Source organism: Gobio gobio, assembly GCF_949357685.1.
Source record: "Gobio gobio genome assembly, chromosome: 20".
Lineage (NCBI taxonomy): Eukaryota > Metazoa > Chordata > Actinopteri > Cypriniformes > Gobionidae > Gobio > Gobio gobio.
Window position 1 is genome coordinate 12701874 of NC_137113.1, and position 23539 is coordinate 12725412.

The 23539-nt window shown below is 38.6% G+C and overlaps 1 protein-coding gene across 8 annotated transcripts in view; it reads left to right on the forward strand.

The window, feature by feature from the left end:
• sdk2b (sidekick cell adhesion molecule 2b) overlaps positions 1-23539 on the forward strand; it is a 422576-nt gene that overhangs the window by 396277 nt on the left and 2760 nt on the right. For 2 of the 8 annotated variants that reach the window (XM_079801210.1, XM_079801211.1), the window contains exons 44-46: positions 8892-9021; positions 9674-9730; positions 23111-23167. In XM_079801210.1, coding sequence (XP_079657336.1) covers positions 8892-9021; positions 9674-9730; positions 23111-23167 — 244 coding nt within the window. The remainder of the gene's footprint in view (positions 1-8891; positions 9022-9673; positions 9731-23110; positions 23168-23539) is intronic. The other 6 variants (XM_079801212.1, XM_079801214.1, XM_079801213.1 and 3 more) reach the window with 3 other exon arrangements.

Genomic DNA, 23539 nt, shown 5'->3' on the forward strand with positions numbered 1-23539 from the left:
TTGAAGCCCAAAAAAAGCATCCATCCATTATAAAAGTAATCCACACGGCTCCCGGGGTTAATAAAGGCCTTCTGAAGTGAAGTGATGGGTTTTGTGTAAGAAAAATATTCATATTTAAAACTTTATAAAATAAAATATCTAGCTTCTGCCAGACCACCTTCCATATTCAACTTATGAAGAAAGTGTAACGCCTCTCGCAGTTCAAGAAGCTTACGCTACATCTGAAAGCATTGTCCCACCAGTTTTGCTTTTTCCGTAAGTTGAATATGGAAGGCGGACCATCGGAAGCTAGATATTTTACTTTATAACGTGTTAAATATGGATATTTTTCTTACACAAACCCATCGCTTCGCTTCAGAAGGCCTTTAGTGATGTTTTATTAACAAATTTCGGGAGGAGCACATTAAGCTAATCAGTTTAATCAACGATAAGAGGTGTATATATATATATATACAGCAGATTTACCTCCTTTCGTTGACAGTTTTTTAGCATCCCTCCACCACCTCATCTCCTCACTTTGATTTAATAAACTCTTATTAGACGTCAACACAATCCATAATACAATGCAGTCTAGTTCTAGACTAACTCTGGGTTCAGGCCAAAATTCAGAGCCTGGAGCCTTCCACGCCAAATACGCATAATCTTTACTCTCTTTAAAGGGGTGGTTGTATGCGATTTCACTTTTTTAACTTTAGTTAGTGTGTAATGTTGCTGCTTGAGCATAAACAGTATCTACAAAGTTACAGCGCTGAAAGTTCAATGCAAACGAGATATTGTCTTTTAAAGTTATGGCAGTTTATTGCCTACAAAAATGGCCGGTTTGGACTACAACAAGCTTCTTACCGGGTTGGTGACATCATAAACCCTTGCTATTAACATAAACACTGCCCCGCGAACACGCAACAAAGTGGGCGAGGCCACGTCGCAGTCATTACGAAAGAGAGAGAGCTGTTGCAGAACTATAAACTACATTTGGCCATCTAACCAATCTAAGACCATTGCGTTTTTCGGAGTGATGGGCTTCACAGAAGCAGGAAGCAAACGAGCCGTTCAAAGGACAGTGGAGACAGGGTGTGGAATAAAGGTAAAATATAAGAAAAATATGGCGTTTAAGTATTAAGACATGTTATACTGCGCCCCATAAACACAACCAAGCCTAGAAAAAAAACACGGAACCACCCCTTTAATTTGATGTAAGTGTGAACTCGTGAATTAACCCCCCGGAGCGGTGTGGATTACTTTTATAATGGATGGATGCACTTTGTTTGGGCTTCAAATTTTGGGCTGCCATTCACTGCCATTATAAAGCTTGGAAGAGCCAGGACATTTTTTTATATAACTCCGATTGTATTCGTCTGAAAGAATAATGTCATATACACCTAGGATGACTTGAGGGTTGGTAAATCATGGGGTCATTTTCATTTTTGGGTGAACTATCCCTTTAAGTTTAATAGTTTAAAAAAAGTATGTAACAGACAAATTGGCATGTGCATACATACATTTTTGATGGTGGTTGTGTCTGAGTGAGTAAAAACAATTTGAGAGTAGTAATTTGAAAGATGTGGTAATTGAATGTATTTTGTACCAAAGCAATGGAAAATATCCCATAGTTTATCCCACATAGACTGCTCTTGTGCTCTCTGTGTGAAGAGTTTTGAAAAGTGGCATAAGTATTTTTTTAGTTTGTAAAAAAAAAAATTGAGCAAGCAGGTTTTCCAGCTAAAATATATCAGCTACTGAGTTTCGAAATGGTCATAAAAAAGGACAGCAATAGCTGCTATTTAATATGCAAGTGTCACTTTGCCCAATGGGTTGAGACATTTTATATGAAGTGGTAAATCAATTATCATACATGCTTATTTTGTACTTTGCACGTAGAACTATTAAACTCCCATAAAGCTTCAACCACGTGGCAGTAATGAGGCAAAAATAGCCCAAAATCTTGGAGTTTCATGGAAAGACTGATGGGATTACCAAATGTTACCTTCATAAGATCCTACTTTCCATCATAAAACTCAATATAAAAGTTTCTGTTTCCACTAATGATGCCATTTCTCTCTGACATGGCACAGGCTAAGTGCAATAACAGATTTGGGTTCGTGACCTCACCTACTGCCATCGTTCTCTGTGAAACGGGACTGTTTAAAATATATGCACAAAACATCTTAAGATTATTTGACATTTTTTCCACTTTTTTTAACATCCACCTGGCAAGAATCACAAGTCAGATTGCTTATAGAAGTACTAGTAGACCTCTCCTCAAAAAGATGCATGATTTGTGGTGACAGTTATGTCCTTGCACATAAAATGTAAGTTGCACATAGAATTTGATATTTTGAATATAGTAAAGCATTGTCATGAAAACACTCTCACACCTGTAGCGATATATCCAGGTGCGCCAGGTGTGTAGAGCCAATTCCATTTGAGAAATCCGCCCTATTATCACTCCTTAGTTCTCAGCATCTGCCTTCCTTCATCCTGGGTCACCTTGAGGAAGATCAAAGGTCCTCTGGTCTTTGAGGGGATGCCAGGCTCTTTCCTCTGGTCGCAGATTAATGGAGAGGTTTGGGAGGAATGCGCAGATGAAGTTCCACAGGCTTTGTTCTCCCTCGGGTGGAGGAAGCCTGAGTTGGATTGTGGGCTCACCGACTGAGAGGATCAGGGAAGTGACTGAAGAACCTCAGGAAAATCTTAGAGAAGTGACAGGAGCATCAAGGTGGAAAGAATCAAAGACATTGACACTGCAAAGTGTTTCCTCAACAGGGCAGAGAGCTGGTTCAAGCGCGCTGTCTTGCCGTTATAACCTCAATAGCTTTATGACATATCATAGCTCAAGTAGCACAATACAGAGAGAAGGGGGTCTGTGATTTGAGATCTAAAAGCGCCGTCTTTCTTTTAAGATTCTTCTGAGTGTCTGTCATGGCATGTGGTTTCTCAAACAAAGCCCACCATCAGAACAAAACTTTACAGCGAACAGCATTTGTTTCCCATTGACTTGAGAGTTTTGGGGTTGTTCATATGGGATGCCATACACGATAGCTTTTTTTAAAGAACAGACCTCACTGATTCTTGAGATCAGGGACAAAACATGTCCCAAACACAAAAGGCCACTTAAAAAGTAGGAATATCAACACAATAAAAATACTTAAAAAGTTACATCTAAGGGAAATTTGTATACTCAGGACATTTATTGCTTATTCTTTTAAAGGGGTGGTAAACCACGATTTCACTATTCTAACTTTAGCTAGCGTGTAATGTTGCTGCTTGAGCATAAACAACATCTGCAAAGTTACAACGTTCAAAGTTTAAAGCAAAGGGAGATATTTGCTTTTAAAGAAATCAGTTTCTAAGAACTACAGCAAACGGCCAGTAGGCGACTACACACATTCCTCCAGGGTTGGTGACATCACCAGGCCCAATATTTACATACCCCTCCTCCGAGAATATTAAATAAGGGGGGGGTGAGGCCATTTTGTATCGCGGCGCTGTTGTGGTATAGTTAGGCTGGAGTGTTGTTGCCGCGATGCCGAGGAAACGCTGTTATTTTCATCCGGATTGCAGGTCTGGGGTACTTGCTCTGTTCAGCCTTCCTTGGGACGGGGGTGCGTTGCAGAGCGTTTAACATACAGCGTGTTATATGCACGTGTGTTTGAGACGGGGAACAGGCGCGCGCGGGGCTCCCTGCAGCACATCTCACGGAGGAAAACATCCACCGTCTTCGCGATTTCAATGCCGGATTTGCACAACGTCAGCTGCGTGAAAAAAACACTGCCGGTGCGTGGATGCACGACGCGCGCGCTGCACATTTCACGGAGGACAACTTCCACAAACTTCGCGAGTTCAATACAGGATATGCACAACGGCTTGTCCTGAAAGCTGGATTTACAAACAGAAGCTGTTTACGGGCCACAACCTGTAAGTCTGATTTGTTTTTCATTGATGTGTTTTCCTGTAATATGTTGTAGCAAGGAAGTAAACAGATGACAGCGCTGTTCTGCAAACCAGTCTGTTAAATGCTCATTCATACTTAACGATATCCGACGAACACCTATCGTTACAAACACTAACGTTAAAATCTCAACAGCGAACCTGGCATTAGTGTAAATGATTCTTTGATTAGAGCTTTTATGTATTGTTTATCTACAGGCATGCTAAACATGGTTCTGTGTGTGATTTGGCTAACTTACTAGTAAAGCCAGTGCTTAGTGTTCGTTTTGGGTTAGTTCTTGCGACAGATATTTGGCTATAATCGTTCTAAAAATACAAAAGTTAAAGTGCCATTCAGTAGCGATCACTATAGATCCGCAGTCTTTACTCTTGAGGACTGAACAGGTTCTGCTCGATCATCTTCACTCAAATGTTCTGGGTCTGATTAGGGCTCATATGGTTTTATTGACGCTGTTGTTTCTAATACTGACCAATACACAGCCTCCGGTAAAGGTAAGGGGCGGGACGTTTCCGACAAACGTGCACTGCGGTTAGCGAATCACAACATACTGGGCCAGCTAACCAATCTGAGCCCATTGCGTATTTTTGAGGGACTGGCTTCATACAACCCAGAAAGCATCAGACCGTTTTACAAGGAGGGACAGAGCAGTGTAGAATAAAGGTCAAATATATGAAAAATAAGGCAATTTTTTTTAAAACGAAGCATGAACACATGTTACAGTGCACCCCACAAACACAGTCAAGCCTTCAAAAGAATGTGTTTTACCACCCCTTTAAATCATTTCTTTAGTATTTTTTTAAAAGCACACTTTATACTTGGAAACACATGAAATTTAACATGTCCTCAGCTTTAATAGTAATAAAACTCAGGTCACAATGTAAAACTGGCAAAAAAATTTGTTTAAAAATGCAACAAATTTAAAAAGTACACAGTTACATTAAAAGGCGGAGATCTTTAAGATATCAAACAATACAACAAGTAAATATTGAATTATATTTCCATTAAAAATGGCTGTAAAAGTTGTGTCCTCACTTTGCGTCAACTCTGCCTGATTTATTCAGAATTATAACAAATCCTGACGGTGTCGTGGGCAGCTTTAACTCTGAGGAGCACTTACTATTTCCTGGTCATTGTGCATCTCACAGTAAGACAGTCTTTGAAGTTTTCGTTTTTTTAATATTTTAAACAAACAATATTGAAGTCTCTGCAGTCACAGCTTTAACATGTCAACTCCATCGTCTCAGTGTTTCTGTTTCGTCATCTCAGTGTTTCAGTTTCTGTAAATAGTTGTGGGATAAATCTTGCCATTTTTATATGTTTATTAAGGCAGCTACAACTGAGGAAAAAACTAAATTGGTCCACTGTACAACACGTTGTTAAGGTGGAAAAAATTCAATTTTCGTCAGCTCCATCAGGTTTTATATTTGATAGTTGACAAGTGCTCTCAAAAACTCTGTATAATGTGATTTGATACGTTTTTTTGCATATGGGGAATTCTTCTAATGCTGTTTCATGATTCTATTTACTGTATATTTGGCCTCAGCTCAACCTTTGTCAACACCATCAGTATTTGTCTACTCCATCAGTATTTTACACCATCAGGTGAAGGTTTTTGTTCATTTTGAAAGAAATGTCATATTCTTTTTTCAATATATTGAGTAAAATGTTAAAACATCAACTGAACTACATGATATTATGTCTTAATTACCTGAGAACATTGGTGATATATGTTTAATATTAAAAGGATGGAGGAGAATAAGGACTTTAGAAACTGGGTTGTTCATAATAGTGTGAAAACAAACAAAAAATAAACTGAGAATGTATTTTATGATTTAGATCCTTTACCGAAAACCAATATTACAATACATAACTGAAGATTTTACATTGTTTTTGGATGGATTAAGTTAAATTAGCATGCTTTTAAGTGTGTCTGACGGAGTTGACACAAATTAAGTTATGGAGTGAATAAATATATATTTTTTAGAAAAAAGCCTGTTCCCTTACATGGTTCATTATCTGAGACCTATGTCTACAAAAATACCACATTTTAATAATGTAGTGTTATTTTTTAACATCTAAAACATGTTTTGTCCCTCATCTCAAGAATCAGTGCTCTACATTATGTTGGTTAAATTGGAAAACAAGGAAGCGCAAACATGATTTGACTCAATTTGGACTTTTTGTTGTGCTTTTTGTCTCCCATTCACTCTTATTGAATGGAAAGAGAAGTTAAATAATTAAATAACCCTGATTATTTGGATTACATATTTCTGATATGTTGGTGGAGTTTTATGATTCTGTTTGCTGTAGGTGTATATTTACATTTATGTATTTAGCAACTAGGTTTATGTTCTCTTGGAATCGTGAATGCAGGTTTGAAATCAACAGTGTAGTGAGTGTAGCAAACAACTTGTACAACTTGTTTGTAGACTGCAAACATCAGCAGAACACACAGTGTTATTATGTAGAATTTGTTTTGGAATGGTTCAGCATCAGTGGCAGAGAAAACAACACTTTCTCTGTTCTGAAAATAGCACATTTGATCCATATTTTCGCTATCTCCGTTATGTATAAAGTGTCCTTAACAGCATAGTGAAACGTGTACAAAACGCTTACAGTAAAATGATTTTTAAAGGTTTTTCAGAGAGTAACAGAAATATTTAATGTTTTCAAACTGAAAACCACAGTCAGTAAAATAGGTTTTTATATTTTATAGAGCTGATGCATAATCTGGAATTCTCAAGGCATTTTCTTTGCTGCCCTCCGCTGCTGTGTCACAGAGACTTGATTATGCAGAAAACCCTCCAAGCTGGAATTTTACAGTGGTCCCATGATGCTCATAAAGAATCCCCTCTTAATACAAACACACACCCCCACACACAAACTGTATTTCATTCACCTAACAAAGAGACAAGTGTCTTCAGTTAGAATTACAGCCAACTCTTTTCTGAAGATGCTTGAGACTGTACTGCAGTCAGATATTGCTTCATTTTCAGTAGGCTACCGTTTTTTCCAGACTATAAATCGTGTTTTTTTTTTATCTTCTGAAGCATGCTGTAACTTATATTTCAAAGCGGCTTATATAGTTATTTACATCAAACTCACAAGTCATAGTTGTCACGTTCATGTTCAGTCAGTGCCATGTTCATGGACTTTTTGTTTGTCTTTAGTCACGTTTTCTTTGTTCTATTTTCCCGCCACTCATCAGTCACCATGGACACTAATCCTCCACCACAGCTGCTCATCATTTAGTTCATTATCTCTGTGTATTTAGTTCCTCTATTTTCGGTCTTCAGTTGTCGGTCAGTGTTTGTGTATGTGTGGATGTTACACTTACCCTTTTGAACTCTCCTTCATCATGCTCATCTTCATATTGTGACAATAGAGGGTATGCATCGACGTCACTTTCCCGCCAAAACACGCCCCCTCAGGGACTGAGTCGCAGTAGAACTGCTGCATGACTGGAGTTAATAGGGGGAAACACGAGTAAAACAAACGGTTATCAGTTTAAACTAAAGGTTGGACTCGATATAGTGTTTCTTACAACTTACCAAAGGATTTTGACATGCAGCCAGGAATTGTGTTTTCCTGACATTTATATGAGCCTGATACATATAATACACAAATATTTATCACTGTCAGTCATCACAATTTTGAGAGTGAGAGACTCCAAAGAGTCATTTGAGTCTTTGAACGCGCAAAGAGCCCTCCCTTTATAATCACTGAAAGCTGTCACTCATTCAACGAATGCGATCTCACAAAGTTCTGTTATATTAATCAGTGAAGCTGACAACACAATGGATCTCTTATTTACATAATGTCTACACTTAGGCCCCATGTCCACCAAAGCATTTTTAGCCGGCTGAAAAAACGCCTCGCTGTGGGCGCTTGAGAGCATTTTGGCACTGCAGCGTTTTTTTTCAGTTCACTCTTTGCTTGTTATAATATGGAATATCCGCAGAAGTGTTACTAGTATCTCATTTCACAGATAGTTTGTTTCTGTATTGGTTCTATATAAAATGGTGATACAATGTAAAGTATTTGCTCTGGCTCTTGTTTAAAAAAAGAATTTCCATTATTATACTGCTTATCATCTGTTGACGTTGTACAGTACAAGCAGAATGTTGCGGTTGGTCGGTGTTGTATTTGTCCTGCCCCTCCTCCACTCTGATTGGACGGCTGGATGAAAAGTGACGGTGATGAGCGCTGTGTTTTTACTCAAAGTTGAACATTCTTCAAGTCTAGGCGACCAGTAAAAAATGCTGAACGATCAGCGTTTGAGCGTGAAATACTTGCTCGGTGAGTCATTACGCTCATGGCGTTCTAAAAACGCGGCGCTCCCATTGAAAACAATTGAATACGCCAGCCAGCTGCGTGAAAAAACGCTTTGGTGGACACACAGCCTTAGAGAGGATTAGCGCACGTGCAGAACTCAACACTGGGCAAAAACTTGAGCGGTGAGTGGATTCTAACTTCAACACCTGTGATTGGCCATTGCGTTCTAGAAATCAACAAACATGTCTGTGATTGGCTATATTACTCACCGAAACAAAAACACGTTGGAAATTGAACCATTTGAATCATCTTTTGCCAACTCTTTTTCGCTAATAATATGCTATTATTACGAAGAAAACAGATCCTAGCTTTTCCCTCTAAAAGCAGTCAGTAGGAGAAGCAACAGACGGCAGTGGTTTGAGTGGGAAGATTACCTGCTCCGGAGCAGGTTATGTTCAGAGAGTGAATTTCTATGGTTACTTACATACCCTGAAATGTACCTCCATTTTTCGAACCGAAAGTTGAGGTTATCCACTAACTTACTCTTAAACATACCCAGGTATTTCACATACCCCCCAGGTGCAACACATTTTTTAAGTTAACACAGTACATTTTATGTTAAAAGCAATAAAATTTGACATTTAAACAATATTCGTCCTGTCATCAGGTCACCTCCTCGACCCAGTCCAGGCAGCCTGCACTATTCCGATGAGGACGTCAGCACCAAGTACAATGACCTGATCCCAGCAGAGAGCAGCAGTCTCACAGAGAAGCCTTCAGAGATCTCAGATTCACAGGTAACAAACATTCTGTCACATTATCAGTCCATGTCTGTTAATGCGTGTCAGAGGGACAGTTCACCTGAAAATTACATTTCTGTCCTCATTTCCTCACCCTCATTTAATTTCAAGAGTCTTTTAAAGGGGACATGTTATGCCCCTTTTCACCAGTTGTGTGAAATGTGCCTGTGAAGTTTCAGCTTAAAATACTTCCCAGATAATTTATTTTTGCTTGTCAAATTTGCCCCAATTTGGGCGGAGGGAAACGTTTGTGTGTTTCCCTTTAAATGCAAATGAGATGCTGCTCCCCGCCCCCCTTCCATAAGAGGTCGGATCCTTTACACGAGCTTCGGATACAATTTTGTAAACTTTAAAAAGAATATAAAAGCACCTGGAATACCGTGCATACAGACTTGCAGACTACTTTTGAGGTATTTTTCTCATACGTTTATGGTGCGTTTTCCTCCTTTTGGAAGCTTGAAAGCTCCCGTTCCCATTGTAATTGTATGGCACAGAGCAACCAGTATATTACCAAAATATCTCCTTTCGTGTTCCATTGAGGAAAGAAATTTTGGGTGAACTGTCCCTTTAACCTCCAAGCATGCTAAATCTAGTTACATTCATTTAGAATAGGACCTGTTGAAATTCCCTTATCACACACTTTTATTAGGACAAGACTCGCTGTGCTGAAACTTTCTCAAAAGTAGGATACAGCCCTCCAGGAAAGGTCTGTTATACCCTACTTGAGATTTTGGCTGTCTTACTTGAGCATGGCTTCAATCCTAGGTCCTGTGGGTGGTTGTTTTTTATTTATCATGTCCAGAACATTCTGCTGCACCCTAGTTCATTCTCTCCAGACGTTGTGTCCTGAGGCACAGGTTGGAAAATCTGTGCATGGTAGACTTGAGAACAAAACACAATGTGCAGCGCACAGAAACTAATCAAACGCAGTACTCATCCAGACACAAGACTGAACTGTGGGAACTGGAAGGCCTTCCACTTCTCTCAAGTGACCATTTAGCTGGCATGATCAGCAAAAACCTCTCCGTTTGAGTCGTGTGAAAGTCTGGCATTGGCAGTTACTAAATCAAAAGCAACAAAAGAAACACAAACAACATACTGTTATTTTCTTCACATTAACGGACTTACCCCTCCCATGAAGCACTTTTGCGCTCTATAAATCTATTTTTAGCCATGTGTTGAGAAGTGTCATTCCCCCTCTGATTTGTGGAGTGGATCTTTTTAATGCAATTTCCGATTTTTTTTACATTTTTTGATAATTAAGTTAGTATTGTAGCAAAGTTCACTCATGCTGCTGGAATGCATACTGATCAGTTCACTTCTGCAGTTTTTTAAAAAGAAATATTTGTAAAAGTATGTCATTTTTTTAATTGGCTGGGATTCGAAATGAGTTCTTTGCAGATTTTTTTTTCTTTTCTTTCCTGTTATTCTTACAAAAAAAAAATCAAAATAAAATATTAGATTTTTTCCCCCTACCAAAATAGTTTATGGGCCCTATTTTAATGACGACGCATGGTGCAGGTGCACTTAGGAATCCACTTTTGCTAGTTTAACGACGTATAAAACGGTCAGCACACCAGACGCATTGTCCAAAAGGGTTGTACCTAGGGCTGGGCAATATGGCTGAAAACTGTATCACGATATAAGTATTCATATCTGTCAATATCGATAATTATTTATATTTTTATGAGCTATTTAAAATAAGGACCAGGAGAAAAATACATTACATTTAAAAAAAATATTTTAAACTTAACCTTCCTCTGATTATAATCCCCTCAGTTATAAACAGTGATGCCAGTAACGCGTTACTCTAATCTGACTACTTTTTTCCAGAAACGAGTAATCTAACACGTTACTATTTCCAAACCAGTAATCAGATTAAAGTAATTTCTCCAAGTTACTGTAAGTTACTATTTTAGTCATTTTCCTTAGTAAAAAAATATATATTTTTGCTTTCTTCTTGCGTCTCGGGGAGAAGAAAGACTGTCTTTATTAAATGTTTTATTAAAACATGTTTTTTTTTTCAGGAAATATTTTTTAATTTCAACTTAAAATGTCAGGAGATACATTTTTGAACGTTACTGTTAAAAATGCACTTCCAATAAAGTGAGTGTTGGCAAAAATGGTTGTCATTTTTATGTTGAGGCGGCAGGGGTGTTGTCGGCAACTGCTGAATGTAACTAATAAAGTAACTTGTAATCTAATTTAGTTACTTTTAAAATCAAGTAATCTGTAAAGTAACTAAGTTACTTTTTAAAGGAGTAATCAGTAATCAGATTACTTTTTCAAAGTAATGGTTATAAAGGCAGAAATGTCAACACAACCATGGAAAACACTCAAATAATTCAAATGTAAACATAAGTCTAAAATCACAATGAACACTTAACAATTATCTCTTAACATTAAGGTGCAGTGCCTCCGTTATTTCTGTGTACCGTTTAGATGCTTTGTCATAAGGCACTGATGCAGAGTACCTCTCCATGACGTTTCAAAGAATAGCACAGCGGCGAGCGCGTCGAGTATAAACATGTCCCCAAACGGACGAGGCGTGCGCACAGTCAGTGGAGGCTCGTGCTGCAGAGCCAGACGAAAGTATAAAGAAGGCTTAAACAAGTTTGGTCTGACTACAGTCAGACTTATAAAAATCCAAAAAACTCCCATACTGGCGAACTGACTTGTTTTACTGTTTTATCAACAATTTCCTCGCTCGCTGCGGCACTCATTTTCCACTTATCACTCACCCTGGTTCTGTTACTGAAGAATTCAACACGAGACAACGATATGGCGCAACCAAAATGATATTGTTACATGATTGGCTGTTAGCGTGTCACTCCCTACGTTACTGGGTTACCAGAGAGTGAGTATGTGGCGAGGTGGACAAGCGAGAGACATGGGAGGAGCGAGCGAGATCGGTGTGCGTGATTGAGAATGAGCGTCACCTGCGAGGCACACTGGTCTCGAGTCCTCTCATGAGGGAGCACGGAGGCATATAAGGATGAGCGACACCGGTGATGGACAAGAGAGGACCAGGCCTGGATTTTAAGTTGTGTTTTGTTTATGTTTGTAGATAAGGGAAGAAGGAGGCGGGAACCGGCGAACATTTAAGAGACTTTAATAAAATAAATCAACAAGCAGAAAGTAAAAGCGGCAGCCCCTCACGGACGACTGCCGCGCACACACACACAACCAAACGTCAACAAAACACAACGTAAATTCCAGGCCTCGTCCTCTCGTCCTTCACCGGTGTCGCTCGACCTTATATGCCTCCGTGCTCCCTCATGAGAGGACTCGAGACCGGTGTGCCTCGCAGGTGACGCTCATTCTCAATCACGCACACCGATCTCGCTCGCTCCTCCCATGTCTCTCGCTCATCCACCTCGCCACAGAATGCCTTTGTTCATGCAACCCAACTTGCTTCGCAACCTCTGGTTTCTTCCGACCAAGAAAAAACCAATTATCGAACGTTTTATCGAACACATTTTTTATTGATATCGATTATGCATTTATCGCAATACATATCGTTATCATTTTATCGCCCAGTCCTAGTTGTACCTTGTCTCTTAATGAGTCATGGGTGTGTTTTGAGCGTAACATGCAATAAACCAATCAGAGTCTCATCTCCCATTCCCTTTAAAAGCCAGTTGTGCTTACACCATGGTGGATTCGCTGTTTACATGGCGGAAATTGCGAGCGGAAAGACTGAACGCTTCTCCAGAGGAATCCTTTTATTTTTAATATTTAAAAATTAGGGCTGGGCAAATTAACGCGTTTGCGCGGGCGATTAATTTTTTCAGCTTAACGCATTCAAAATATTTAACGCAAATAACGCAGCATCCGTTTTTATATCCATTTTTGCCTACCGTTACATGATCACGCTCCTATTCATGTAAATGCTTCCAAGCGCAACAAGACACAAAAGAACGCGCTGTATGTCAATGTCCTGTCTGTGTCGCTGCGTCTCATGTCAGCTAATGGAGGGACACTCTGACACACACACACAGACAGACTTACGTCAGTCTCCTGCTCACATCGAGTTCTCTTTTGCTCTTGAACAAACAATAACAATAACACAGAGAATTTTGAGTATTCTCATATTATGAGTCTTAAATTAGTTAAATAACATCTTAAATGAACTTAAAGAGTTGTGAGGAAATGAGATGCGCGGGACAGCGCGTCAGATCCGCGTCATGTTCGTCAGCGGCCGTTCTTAAAGTGACAGGAGCACTGATGATGCCTGTCATTAATGTTCATCACACAACAACGGGAACAGAGAAAATTGTAGCTTTAAAGGGACTATATGCGTTTTTCTGAAATTTAAACTCGCGACTGACACCTGTGGCCAAAAAACAGAACTGCTCTTATTTTCTGCTCGCTCTCGCAGCGGTGGTGACGTCACATCCGCAGAAAGCGCGGGAAAAAAACGACCCGCCAGAAAATAGGAAAAATAGGATACAGGCTTATAGGTGCACCCACTGTGAGCGGACAAGGTGTCAGTATGCTCATCAGGAGATGTTTGAGTCATAAATGGTAAAATAAAAAGGCTATTGTTACGTTTATTTTTGGGAAAAAGTTGCATATAGCCCCTTTAATAATGATTCATCTAGATTTCATTTATTATTTATGCAGTTAAAAAAGGTGTTTGATAACTATTACATTTCTGTATATGTCTAACAGGGAAGGCCACGGGTAAAAATAACATTTATTATAATGGGTTTATGTAAAGATTGTTTTAAGTTCACTTAAATTAAAAGTTGTTTTTTTAAAGCCTAATAAATGTTGAAATTGGTAGCTTTCAGTTTTACTGTAATCAATGTAACGTCATTAATGTTTCATAGAGACATTAGTATCAGTGTACTGGCCTTCATTCATAAAATGATGCCATTACAACACATATTTAAAATATACTGTCTTTAAATTGTTTCTACATTAATTTGGAGAGTAACTGAAATTATTACAATATCAAAATATTAAAAACTTACAATATTAAAAACTTGCGATTAATCGCGATTAATTACATAAAACATTCTATTAATTAGTTGTTTTTTTTAATCGATTCCCACCACTATTAAAAATGTTTGTGTACTGCTGCGTGTAATAAATAACACAAAAAATACTGTGCTATTGACTTTAGACCAGATTTTTGTTGGTCACGTTCGATGTTACGATGACGTCAACGATGTATTGGGATCCCAATCTGTCAAAGCGTAACTAAGACGTTTTCAGTTGCTTCAATGCAACACGCCAACAATGCATTTGAACACACCTTGTATTCAGAACAGGTGGGCGAACAGATGGGCGAGTGCATTTGCTATTTAAACAACGTGGCGCTGGATGTGGAAATGATAACTGTGTCGGGCAGAAACTAGCAAAAAACACTTGCATCGGCCTGGCGTGTGTATGATAGGGCCCTATATCCCTAAAGATTTAAAGCAACATGCAGTTGTTTTTTCTTTCTTTTTTTTTATGCGCTATCACCATTACTCCAAAAAGAAAAGCACATCATGTCAAACAAAAGCCCAAAACTCGTTGTCTCCTCCTCACCCTTCACTAACACTTCCTGCCACCACCTTCCAGACCGCTGGCATCCGGCCACCTTTGACTCGTGGTCAGGAACAGAGCGTCTCCTGTTCCCCGTCTGCTCCTGCTAAAGTCTGGTATCATCGGCATCAGGCCGAGTGAGGAGAGAGGCTGGAATCTCGCTTTGAAGTTTTATTGAGCGGATAACTCCAGGCTATTGCAGATCCATTGAGCGGTCTCCAAAAGAGCCAGAGCCACCACAGAGATGTATAATACTGACATTGTTCAGGAACTCTTAAAGACGGCTTAAATTCAGATGGCAACGCAACAAGCCTTAGCACCACTACCTGAGCCAGTTCTGCCTTTAAATTAACCCATGGAAGATGAATGAGATGTTGGTCAGGTGTTATTTTGTCTAGTTATTTGAGTGTGTTGGACACAAAAGGCTTTTGAAATCAGATTTTGAGCTGCGTTTGGTTGTTCTTGGAAACACTGGCACTACGGCTGCTAACAGCAGGGCCGTCTTCCATGTCAAAGCATCTTTGTTTTAATTGGCTCTCTGATGATCATCCCAGCATCACATCATCAACACTGAGAATCTTCCCAGAGAGGCCCGAAATAGCTCTTGAAAGTTCTTTCTCATGGAAAGTTTTCGCTTCTAATCCATCACTCTTAAGTTGCAGAGATTTTACATTTATTTGGAGAAATGTGTGCATATATTGACGCTATTTGATAAAACATGCCGTAACACTTACAGCTGGGCCGTATATCAAGTACATTTGCAAAGATTTTACTGGCAGTATTTAAATTAAGCTACTTTTATTTTAATGTGTTTTTTATTGCAGTTATAAAAGTGATTTATATATTTAAATGGAAAAAAAATTTATGGTATGGAAATCATACCTTGGTTTTAAGTAGATAATTTTACTTCTTGCAAACTTCTTGGTTACAGGCGCTTTGTAAATGATGGTTTACAAACACATAAATATTGAGATATGAGCAAATCAGAGCAAACACATAAATATTGAGAAATGAATTCAACATTGTGTTAAAAATACACTACCATTAAAAAATTAGGGGTTGTTACGATTGTTTTTACATTTTTAAAAGGATTTTTATGCTCACCAAGGCTGCATTTATTTGATAAAAAGTGTGTATATATATATATATATATATATATATATATATATATATATATATATATATATATATATATATATATATATATATATATATATATATATATATCTGTGATGCAAAGCTGTATTTTTAGCTTCCTTACTCCAGTCTTCAGTGTCACATGATCCTTCAGAAATTATTCTAATATGATGATTTGGTGCTCAAGAAACATTTACGCTCAGTGCACGTCATTATTCAAAACAGTGTTGCCAACTTAGCGACTTTGTCATTATATTTAGCGACTTTTCAGACCCCTTTAGGGACTTTTTTTCAAAAAAGCGACTAGCGACAAATCTAGCGACATTTTGGACAAACGTCAGCTACTAACTTTACAAATGTCGCCAGTACTGTTCTGCGAGCGCGAGGTCTTGCTTTCTCCATGCCGTCACACCTCTCTCTGCGTTTATCCTGTATTTTTAACACAAATTAGCGTAATTACAAAAACCACTGATGGGAGTGTTAAGTTCTGCACGGGATCTGCTGACGACGCCCAAATTAAAGAACACAGACGCAGCCGGATCATTTCCATAATGACCAACACAATAAGAGCAGTGCAAATTAGCGTCTGGTTTAAGACATGCTTTTTTTAGTGGTAAATAATGCAACAAACACCAGTAAATTGACGAGCACAAACCTTAGTAAATCACCTTGCGTGATTCATTTAAAGGTGGGGTAAGTGGTATTTCAAAAATGCTTTAGAAAAGTGTCTCAGGCCGAGTACCAAAACAAACGTATAGCCAATCAGCAGTATGGGGCGTGTCTACTAATGACAGGGAGAAGAGAGCGCTCAGTGCACGTCATTTTTCAAAACAGTGTTGCCATCTTAGCGACTTTTTCGCTATATTTAGCGACTTTTCAGACCCCTTTAGCGACTTTTTTTCAAAACGTATTTTGGATAAAACGTCAACTACTTTAACTTTACAAATGTCGCCAGTACTGTTCTGCGAGCACAAGGTCTTGCTTTCTCCCTGCCGTCACACCTCTCTCTGCATTTACCCTGTTCAGTGAGTGGCTGAGAGGAGCAGCGCGTGTCGTTGAACACACACAGCAGCTGACAGACGTGAATGAGCGAGCTACACATGAGCACACAGGGTTGCCACGGACCAATCACTTATCTGCTTCCTTTGTTTTATATTTAAAGAATTTAGTTTGACCCGTTATGATTTCCATTCTTCTCTTGTGCTCATCACTTATATTAGTCACCATCACAGAGCTTTAGTTCATCCAGTTTCAGACATCTCTCAATTTAGATTGACTATATCATACTTGTTCTACTGTATGAAAAAAAGATATAGGAAATGAGAACATATTTATTGGACAGTTGGCTGTATTGTATTATTTTAAAATACAGTATGTGAGCACGGATTAAGAGAGAAAGCACATTAGGCAGGCAGAACACAAGGATGACGCGGTGACGTCACGGATATGCTAATTGACGCATGACGTCATCTAGCGACATTTAGCGACATTTTGGGCAGGCTTTAGCTACTTTACTTGGAAAATAGTTGGCAACACTGATTCAAAAAGACACGACACACAGGACGGACATTAGCCAAGCGACGGCAGAAAGAGAGAGATGGCAGATAAAAAACACATGTGGAAGATGTCTGTGGAACATAAGAAGGCTTACGATCAGACAAGAAGTGTCAGCTTTCCAGCGCTGGAGACAACTCAATGAGCGAAGGCCGAGGATGCTTTATTTCTTCTCGATAGGCGAGTAACATTGATTTTGTTTTGTTTCACAGAACTAATATAAGCTGGCTTTTACTTGAATATATGCTCATGTGTCATGTTTGCTTGCTTGCTTGTCCATTTGCGATCGTATTGTCGTTGACTTCAGCGATGATAATTACCCTTTCATTTTCACTCCGTATAAGCCTGGAGAGTCTAAACCTCCTCCTCTGTTTCAAGCGTCAGCTCCCAAAATGTGTCAGAAAAGTAAGATAATATAACGTTACTCCTAATATATGTTTGTTTCCTTTGGTTCCTCTTTTCGTGATTGATATAACCCTCTAATTTTGTCATAATTGTAATATGTCCGTTAGTTGGACTGTCGTGCTCGCGCTATCGAGTTTTTCATGAGAACTGTATTTGTGTTTTTGGGATGTACGGGATGACTTCTTCACTGAACATTCGACCTGGATTACCACACAGATTGCTTTCGCTTATTGATGACATCATACCCTCGGCCAGCTGGCGCAGCAGATTCCGCCATAGTCGTTGCCTGGGTTACGTATGTGTGGGGCGGAGCTATCAAAATAGGGCCGTGTTTGTTTTGGTGATCGGTTACCAGAAAGCACTTACCCCACCTTTAAATACTCTCCTTCCATACATTTTGCGTCTGAAAGGGAAACTCCTACAAATGCATTTTTCCCTGCATGTCTTTAGTAAATCCTGACAGTAGTTTTTTAACGCCAAATTAAGAGGGTTTGCGATGGTGCAAGCTGTTAGTAAATCTGGCCTTAAATGTCTTGACTGTCACTTTTAAACAATTTAAAGCACCGTTGCTCTCAAACTTTTGAATGGTAGTGTATAAAGATATATTGTTGGCTATATTGCCCAGCCCTAATGAAAGTGTCTTTGTCTGTCAGATTGTGTCCGCTGTGCTTAATATTCTAATGGATCTGTGGAATGCGAGACATAGACACTTACATGCTCCTCCCCCTCAGTTAATCCATATCTGTGCCACAATAGGATTTCTCCCGCTCTTGTTCTCTGTCCGTCTTTGTAGCGATATGGGTGAGGTTGGGTTTGTTTTGGTGGTCACATTGGCCTTGAAACCAACATTTTTGAGGCTTTTTGAGCAGATTGGACAAAAATGTTGCACATGTAATGCTTCTTTAGTGATGCATTAGCACTGACATCTATTGCAGTAAGAAAACAACCCATAATCCAGTGTAAAACGCATTTAAAAACCATGAATTTCTCTCACAACCATCACAAGGTCGGGATTAGTGTCTCTGTCTAAATGTAGGTCCACAGAGGAAGCGAAGTTTCATACATTTTAAAGAGATTTCTGTAGGGTAGGGGTGATACTCAAAATGAGGATTTTCCGGGTGGGAACATCTTGCCCCACTTTCTCTCTCTGCAGGAGACAAAACATACGTGCCAAACAACCAGTTCCAGTAAGATCAGATCCTCCCATCTGAGGATTCTTTAACCAGCCCCATTTTCTTTTATTATTATTTTGTGTTTTGTTGAATATCTTGGCATATTGTTTCGGAATTTGTTGTCCAACTTCAAGAAAGCATTAATTAACACAAGATCTTGAATCACATTGACCTTGTCCTTTAGTAAATGTGTTACTTTGTTATTAGTGATACTTTTGCTCATATTTATGGTGAGCACATAAGCAATTAAACCATGAGCATCTACCTAGCAATATTACTTATATTTATTTGTATGTATTATTATAATTTTTTGGAATTTTAGATCAAATTAGTAACCTCCCTTTGACGTTTCTCGTCATTAGAATATTCACTACTTATTAAATGATTGTAATATTAAATTGTGCAACTGCACTCTAAAAAATGCTGGGATAAAAACAACCCAAGTTGGGTTGAAAATGGACTAACCCAGCAATTGGGTTGTTTTAAGCAAACACTTAACCCAACCGCTGGGTTAAAACGACCCATCCACTGGGTTAAAACAACCCAATTGCTGGGTTAGTCCATTTTCAACCCAACTTGGGTTGTTTTTATCCCAGCATTTTTTGAGTGTGTGTTTGATGCAATTTCTTCATTGCAGTGTGTTTGTTTTAGTAGAAAGACTGCTCTGAACATAACATCTAGAGATTTTGTGTCTATACATGTATAGATACATAAGCTGTATTATGCATTGATTATCATGCATATCTAACAGAAAGAAACACACATACTGTATGTCATGACAGCGACAAAATCTAAAGCATTTACGTACAGCCAAAGCCATTTAAAAGTAATTTTTCCCCTGAATATTGCAATGTACTGTTTTTTGTTTGTTTGTTTTTTTACAACAAAACTCTCTTTACAATGTTGTGGTCATACGTGTAAATCACCAGCTGAATTGGCTTTAAGTTTCAACTGGATTTTCCCTCCAGGTGCCCTTTACAGTGCTCATATTATGGCTGAAGTGCTCTGATTTAATTATTTTATTCATCTGGATTTTCTGTGGTATTTCGTTTTGCTGCTGTGTGTAATATATAACACTGTATTGTTGGTTATATTTCAAACAAGCTTGAAAATAGCACTGACATGGATCATCTGGATTGAGGAGAAAGAATAACAGAGGAGTGGATGAATGCAAACAAACATTTTTGGAGGAGAGAACAGCTGTCTCATCCTCCATGTGCCAGCGGGGGGAGGGCAGGGCTGGGTCACGACGCACTGTGTCAACCGACATGTTTTGATGACCACACACAAACAAACACACACACACACACCGTGTCAGCATGTAGCTTCAGTTTCTGAGCTTGGCTTGGTTGTGAGGTCACGCTGAACAGAAAAAGCTTTCAAAGCTGAATTGCAGGGCGTTTTGTTTGCTGCTTATTGAGTTGTTGAATTTGGTGGTATGACTGGAATGTCCCTCATTAAAACACTGCAGTCGTTTAAAAGGCTGAAATCAGCACATGTTCAATAATAGACCTATTTGAGGCTTGATACTACAAAAATATCATTAATGCTTTAAAAATATATTTTGGGCTTTTTACATTTATTTGCATGTATTGGGCAGACTATATACTATATATATATATATATATATATATATATATATATATATATATATATATATATATATATATATATATATATATATATATATATATATATATATATATATATATATATATATATATATATAATATATATATATATATACACACACACACACACCGATCAGGCATAACATTATGAACAAACAAGTCCAATGCACACGTACCCGGCCATCCACGTGATGTAAAAGAAAACGTGATTCATCAGACCTTCTTCCAATGCTCCGTGGTCCAGTTCTGATGCCCACTGTTTGCGCTTTCGGCGGTAGACAGGGGTCAGCATGGGACCCTTACAGGTCTGCGACTATGTAGCCCCATACACTTCAAACTGTGTATTCTGACACCTTTCCAGCAAAACCAGCATTAACTTCTTGAGAAATCTGAGCTACAGTAGCTCGTCTGTTTGATCGGACCACACGGGTCAGCCTTCGCTCCTCACTTGCATCAATCAGCCTTGGCCGCCCATGACCCTGTTGCTGGTTCGCTGTTTCTTCCTTGGACCACTTTTGATAGACACTGTCCAATACTGTCCGAGAACACCACACAAGAGCTGCAGTTTTGGAGATGCCATCGTCGTCTAGCCATCGCAATTTGGCCCTTGTCAAATTCGCTCAAATCCTTACACTTGCCTATTTTTCCTGCTTCTAACACATCAACTTTGAGGACAAAATGTTCACTTGCTGCCTCATATATCCCACATACTAACAGGTGCCGTGATGAAGAGATAATCAGTGTTATTCACTACATAATGTCATAATGTTATGCCTGATTAGTGTATACATATGAATGAAACATTGACACAATAAATGCAATAAATAATGAAATATAATATATGTATTTTTTATTTTGAACTTTAATAATATATTACTTAAAATGTTCCTTGTTTCCATGATAAAATAACTTATTAAAAATTATTTATTATTAAATTAAACAATCTATATGTAATTCTGTGTGTATTATTAAAGCATTATGAGCATGATATACTGAAAAATGGTAACTTAAAAATGTTATTTAATATTGCTGAATCAGCCTAAATGCAACCTAATTTATACCAACAAAATAATTTTTAATGGGTTAACCATAATCTGTTGCAGGTTACCACTTTGTACAGTATGTATTTTGATATTTAAATTAAAATAAAAGGGGAGGGGGATAAAATGGCTAAACAGAAGATGGGAAGACAGTTTTTTCCCCCCTGAAAAATCGTCGATGTTTAAAGTAAAAAGGATGAAAAAAGTCAGCAGGTATTTTGGAACAGAATCTGCAGCTCTTTTAGGGTGATGTGAGGCTGGTTTGGGGGATAATGCTTTCCTCTCTGGAATTTGAACAGAGGCATGTGTGACACATATGTGAGTGCATGTTACAATAATGATAGGCTGAAGAGATCTGTACATTGTTAGTCTTTTCACCACAACACATAAAGACAAGGAGAAATGTGGAACCGTTGCCAAAAATATGTTTAATACGGTGATCTTAGGTCTTAGCATCTCTGTGTTGTGTAGTTCAGTGAGTCATAATACAAGAACATTCTGTCGATTTTGCTCACTGTTTGTTTTCATTCATTTCACATTGTTACAAGACCTTAAATGGCAGTGTTGCTCTCAGAAAGGGTGAGCTACTCACTACTCCTAGTGTGTGTGCACTAACTTGGATGGGTTAAATGCAGAGGACAAGTTCAGAGTATAGGTTACCATACTTTGGTCTTCACGTCATGTCACTTGTCACTTTTATGTTAGTAGCAGGCTTGAATGCTGTGTCAAACAATGAGGCAAGTCTAGCTATTCAGAAAGTTCAGAATCAACCCCTAAAAGTAGCATTTGGAAATTCCCTCCCTGATTAAATTCCTGATGAAGGGAGTGTGGAAAGTGGTGGTGAGGATAGACAAGACTTCTTTTAAAAGAAAATGCAAACACTAAAAGCCTGAGCTATGATGGTTCTTCTCTCCCTCTCCAGTTGGCACTTGCGTTGTACTTTAGGATACATCTGAACTCCATCAGCCAGCTCTAGAAGTGTGAGCCAGATATGTCAGAATGAGAAGATGGAAGGTGTTGTAATAAATATGGTGGTGGAAGACACAGATTGATGGAGAGCAGATCTTTATACAGTTGTCCATTGTTCTAGTGCAGAGTGCCATCTCAACAAAGAGTGAAGGAGGCCGACATGAGAACTCAATGTTGATCCAGGAGATGCATTAGTGTCAGAGAAAGTGTTGAGAAGTTGTACTCCCGGCCCACATTACCCTTACAAAAAAGTATCATGGTACTAGCCTGCTGATATAATGTAATGGCATGGTATTCCTTTAATTTAGTAAGGTCCAAACGTCTTGAAAAGGTTTTTTTTCCCCTTTGTTTTTGTGATTTAGAAAAATGTAAAACGGCGTAAAAATTATTTTGCAATGTATTTAAGCAAATGAATATGACTTAATTTAATGTTTAATTCAAATTGTTATGGTGATAATACATGCTTGTTATCAAATAAATTGTATTAAGTTAATATGTCAAATAAATCTGATATTACAGTACTTTTTTGTAAGGGTAACGCACCATTTAAAAAGAAGAAGGAGAAGCTGTTTGTCCCATGAAATATGACGTAGGGCCCATACTGCACTGCTTTAAACCCCATGTCTCTGTTTACCTCTAGGAGGCGCTTGTTTTCTCCTTTAAGACTGGGGGCCTCCATACTCTTCCAACTCAATGGGTGAGGACATGCATTGTGCATTGATTGACAGGAAGTCGCTTCCTAGTGCTTGTCCATTCCTATCCTCTCCATTCGTTTCCTTTCCATTCGATTCCACCACATGGATATGTGACCCCTAAACACAGCGTGTGATTGGTACCAGAGGGTACAGTGGTAGTCCTTTTTTGTTTGGCTTTTCTTTCTTTTTGGGCCATTTTTGACAGATTAAACAATAATGTGTGTGGTCTATTGCATTTCAATACTTTCCCACAGTAAATAAGTGTAGTCCAGTAGAATTATAAATTGGATATGGTTCATTTAATCAGGTTACTGTCAAGTCTTTTGTCTCTTTCAGAACAACAGAGTGTTTAATAAAACTAAAAGAGCTTGTTG